Source organism: Limulus polyphemus, unplaced genomic scaffold (assembly GCF_000517525.1).
Source record: "Limulus polyphemus unplaced genomic scaffold, Limulus_polyphemus-2.1.2 Scaffold10482, whole genome shotgun sequence".
In the NCBI taxonomy this organism is placed as follows: domain Eukaryota; kingdom Metazoa; phylum Arthropoda; class Merostomata; order Xiphosura; family Limulidae; genus Limulus; species Limulus polyphemus.
In genome coordinates this window covers 10,139-15,483 of record NW_013676092.1, presented here as the reverse complement: position 1 = coordinate 15,483, position 5,345 = coordinate 10,139, and the positions used below count along the sequence as shown (strand labels likewise).

Genomic DNA, 5,345 nt, shown 5'->3' with positions numbered 1-5,345 from the left:
TATTTACTTTGAAAAAGGTAGAACTTATTATTTACTGTGAAAAAGGTAGAACTTATTATTTACTGTGAAAAAGGTAGAACTTATTATTTACTTTGAAAAGGGTAGAACTTATTATTCACTGTGAAAAGGGTAGAACTTATTATTTACTTTGAAAAGGTAGAACTTATTATTTACTGTGAAAAGGTAGAACTTATTATTTACTGTGAAAAAGGTACAACTTATTATTTACTGTGAAAAAGGTACAACTTATTATTCACTGTGAAAAAGGTACAACTTATTATTCACTGTGAAAAGGGTAGAACTTATTATTTACTTTGAAAAGGTAGAACTTATTATTTACAGTGAAAAGGGTAGAACTTATTATTTACTGTGAAAAAGGTAGAACTCATTCACTGTGAAAAGGGTAGAACTCATTCACTGTGAAAAGAGTAGAACTTATTATTCACTGTGAAAAGGGTAGAACTTACATGGTGTATGGTGTTGTTAGAGCTAGATAATGTATGGTGTTGTTATAGCTAGATATTGTACGATGTTGTTATAGCTAGATATTGTACGATGTTGTTAGAGCTAGATAATGTATGGTGTTGTTAGAACTAGATAATGTATGGTGTTGTTAGAGCTAGATAATGTATGGTGTTGTTAGAGCTAGATAATGTATGGTGTTGTTAGAGCTAGATAATGTACGGTGTTGTTAGAGCTAGATAATGTACGGTGTTGTTAGAGCTAGATAATGTACGGTGTTGTTAGAGCTAGATAATGTGCGGTGTTGTTAGAGCTAGATAATGTGCGGTGTTGTTAGAGCTAGATAATGTGCGGTGTTGTTAGAGCTAGATAATGTGCGGTGTTGTTAGAGCTAGATAATGTGCGGTGTTGTTAGAGCTAGATAATGTGCGGTGTTGTTATCGCTAGATAATGTACGGTGTTGTTAGAGCTAGATAATGTACGGTGTTGTTAGAGCTAGATAATGTACGGTGTTGTTAGACCTAGATAATGTGCGGTGTTGTTATAGCTAGATAATGTGCGGTGTTGTTATAGCTAGATAATGTGCAGTGTTGTTATAGCTAGATAATGTGCGGTGTTGTTATAGGTAGATACTGTACGGTGTTGTTCTTGCTGTAGTCAGATACATGGTTTTCTGTAAACAGAAGTGTTGTGGTTATTCAGAATTTACGTTGCGACTTTGATTATGATTGGCATTACTGTGGTTATATCTTCATTTATATTTATAAATTACTTTAACAAAAAACAAAGAAAAACGTACCAACGGGTATGAATTCCTGAGTTAATGTTTTTACTGTGGAGGCCAACCAGACCTGTTCTCTTCCACCTCTGCTATCCGGTGTCAACAGCCAGGGGGATGGATCACTCTCAGTCAAAGCTGTCTGTGACGTGATCCGTTGCTAGATGGAGACATATGTGGACCAAGGGTATCTCTAAGAGTCATTCTGAGGCGGCTTTTGCAAATGACCCGGGACCAGCTGTGAAGTATTTTGACTCAGTTTTTCTGGCTCCTTCTTTCACTAGGTATATTTAGATATGCAATGGATGGACCCTTTTTTGGCCCTGGGGGGAGTTACATTGGAATCTGTGATCAATTTAAGCAGATCACAGTTTACTTGGAATTGTGTTACTCTCTTGACTGTTTTGAAGTATTTATATTCAATCCAACTTTTATGAGAAACCTATCAGTGTTCCCCCAAGCAAGTTGAGAACAAGTTAGGGATTTTTCTGAGATCTACCACAGTCAGATTGTCTTCTTCAGTTCTTTCTCTGGTTTCCTGGTTGGTTTGTTGTTGGGATTCATTAGGTAGAGACACTTTGTTAGAAAGTGTTTGCTTACCATTTTCTGCCCTCAGGGAATTACGGAAATTTCCTTTTCTCCCTTCCATGTTGTTTGCTGGTGTTCCACAGACGTTAGAATCAAGATTGATTACGCTCGTTTACATTCTTCTTTATCGGTGTTCACTTCTTGCCTTTCTGGCACTAATTTGAGAGTGTCAGCTCGTAGTGTTTCCAGACCTCCTCCTTCGGTTCCTGTAATAGTCCGTCTGTATTCTCAAAGAACTTCAACTTGGACAAACCATTGACAACAGCGTCGTTGACTATCCCATGGGCAGGGGAGCATGGTTACATCACTTTCTAAACATCTCTTCCCAGATTTTATTCCTGTTCATTCATTGTACCCAGGAAGACAGGAGATTGGTGTCCAATCATCCTCTACGCTTTACTATGAATTCTTTTGTCAACCTATAATGGCACTTTGCGCCAGAGCTCTGGATGACCAAGTTCAATGTTACCAATGCTTATCTCTATATTCCCGTAGCGAAATCTTCTCGGAGGTTTCTCAGATTTGTGCTCAAGGGTCAGGTGCTGTAGTTACGGGCTCTATCTTTTGGTCTTGCATCAACACCTTATGTTTTGTGCAGAGTTCTTTGAGCTTTTTCTCACCATCTGCATTCCTTGGGCCTGTGCACACATCATTATATGGACGACTGGCTTTTCTGCACCATCCTGTCAATTAGCAGAACAACACTCTCAGATTCTCCTTTCAGAAGCCACAAAAGTAGGCTTCCTTATCAGACTGGAGAAATCTATTCTGTCACCAACACAATGTCTCATCCATCTGGGTGTTTGTTTTTCAATATTCACTTAAGTTGCATTCAACTGACCCCCTATCAGGCTTCAAGCCATTAAAAGAGTCGTCAGGCTTTTTCTTATGTCTCCTCCTCCTACTGTGCAGATGGTTCTCTCTCTCTTTTGGGGATGTGGGCATCCCTCGAGTCTTTCATTCCTTTGTGACAAGAACATATGAGGCCCCTTCAGTGGTCACCATATCTCCACACCGAGATTGTGTCATCTATATATCTTATCCAAATATCAAGTTTACATTTTTGCACCATTTATGACTTATTTCAAATGCATCCATATACAAGTAGCATAACAAAGGTGAAAGTGGGGATTCCATTGTTAACCTGAAAAAATGGATTCTTTACAAACATTTTCGTTAGATTAATTATATTTCTAATTTCAGTGGCTTAAGTTTTATTTTGTAACATCATATCTTTTAATTGTATCTTCTTCTGGAACTTTTGTAAATAGTGGCACTAACATATCTTCCTTACTCAATTTTACATTTGTCTTTTTTCTACAAATTCTAAATGATTTTTAACTGTATATTTATTTATTTTTCTCAAACAAGAATACTTCTGAGCTATATATGTATTTGGCTATTTGATATGATGATGTACCTATAGTCGACACTATTGTTCTAAAATTGTTATTAATTTTATGTATTTTTCAAAGTACATAAAATCATGGAGTAATAAAATTAAATGCAATAAATCTACTCCTCTCTGCATCTGTTAAACAGTTTTTAACACTTGTTTTTTTACTAATTCATGATACTTATTTGTAGGGTTGTGCTTAGGTTTTTCATAGTTACCCTCATTTAATAAGTCTCCCACATCTTTATTATAGTCACACTTATTATGTTGTACAATTTGCTCTCCTTTATCTACTGCTTTAGAAATGAAAATATTATCTCTAAATGATTTTACACTTTTAATTTCTATGGTTTGTTTCCTCCTCACAGGGTTGAAATTTCCTAAAGTTTATGACATCCAGTTCTAATTACGTTTTTAAGAGTTCTCATCTATCACTTAATCTAGATGAGCTTCTGTGTGATTAGTTTCTATATCTGTTATTAATTCTTCTTTTCTAATGCTTGACAGTTTACAAGTTTTTCTGATGATGACATGGTAAACATTGAAACATGCAATCAAGAGTCCACATTTTAGAAGTTTTTTTAATTGTGTATCAATTTTTAACATTGTATGTTATTTATTATTATATTAACATTATACACAAGTGTCTGGAAGTGGGAGCCATGGCAAAGAAGTTTTCAAGACAAAGTAAACTACAACTTTGGGGGAGATATAAAAGAAAGGTTATTCCAAAATGTATATAAGTGGAATGTAATATCAAAGGATAACATTATTAGTTAATGATCAGATTGTTAATTGATGTTACTTAACTAGTACTATTTAAAATTGTATTATTCTTGTTCGTACAATCATATAATCAATTTCTCTGCAAATGACAAACTAGCATTAACAAAAACTTGTTGCTTAATGTATGAAAATAATTAATAAATTTTTAAAACTTTTGTTTACTAGTTCAAGGGACACAATTGGAGGCTAAAATGGAGCGACCTCCCGTCACTGATCCAGACGAGACTGAGGCTAAGCTAGCACCATTACAACCAGATACTAAATATCGTATCACCATTAGAGCTATGACAAGTAAAGGTCAAGGAGAGCCTTACTATATTGAAGCCACCACTGATGAAGAGCCAGAAACTGGTAAGATACATCACTTCTTAATGTGAATTTAAAGTTGTAATAATATAAATAAAGAATAAATAAGTTATGATGTTAGAATAAATTATGTGATTTATAATGTGTTCACTGTACATCTAGCTAGTGCTTTCCACAGTTTAACTTTCAATACTAATTTACCTGTGATATCATCATTGTGGTAGTAGTAGTTTCCGTAAGTTAACTTTTAATACTAACATACATAGGATTTAACTTATAGTAGACTGTTGTATTTCCAGTAATGTGATGCACTAAGGTGTTTAATCAGGGTGTTCATAGGGGAACGTTGACCTAAGATTGTACAGGGTGTCACAGAAGTCTGTATATCAATATTAGCAGTATATCATAACAGTTTTTATACAGTAAGTTGTTATTGTAGGTTTGAACATTCTTCTCAAGTTAATAATATTTATCACTAACACCCGATGTGCTGAACAGTATATCATGACAGTTTTTATACTGTAAGTTGTTATTGTAGGTTTGAACATTCTTCTCAAGTTAATAATGTTTATCACTAGCACCCGATGTTCCTGAATTAATATGGTCTCAACTTCCCAATGAAGAAGGAAAGGCAGGAATTGAAGTGACGTGGATTCCAGTAGTTGATGGCAACCCTGGAAGTCACTTTTTTGTGCAGTATAGACATAAAGGTAAAGTATATCCTAATAGTAAAGTAGGACCTGAAGTTTTTGCAGTATAAATATAAAGTACGTGTTAATAGTAAAGTAGGACCTGAAGTTTTTACAGTATAGATATAAAGTACATCCTAATAGTAAAGTAGGACCTGAAGTTTTTACAGTATAGACGTAAAGTAGGACCTGAAGTTTTTACAGTATAGATATAAAGTACGTGTTAATAATAAAGTAGGACCTGAAGTTTTTACAGTATAAATATAAAGTACGTGTTAATAGTATAGAAGGACCTGAAGTTTTTACAGTATAGATATAAAGTAGGACCTGAAGTTTTTAC

General features: G+C 34.6%; 1 protein-coding gene across 1 annotated transcript in view; it reads left to right on the top strand.

Annotated features, from left to right (window-relative positions):
* The window catches only part of LOC106476407 (neuroglian-like), a 10,602-nt gene that overhangs the window by 605 nt on the left and 4,652 nt on the right, over nt 1–5,345 (top strand). The window contains exons 2-3 of the mRNA XM_013937068.2: nt 4,176–4,361; nt 4,895–5,026. Coding sequence (XP_013792522.1) covers nt 4,202–4,361; nt 4,895–5,026 — 292 coding nt within the window. The 5' untranslated portion in view covers nt 4,176–4,201. The remainder of the gene's footprint in view (nt 1–4,175; nt 4,362–4,894; nt 5,027–5,345) is intronic.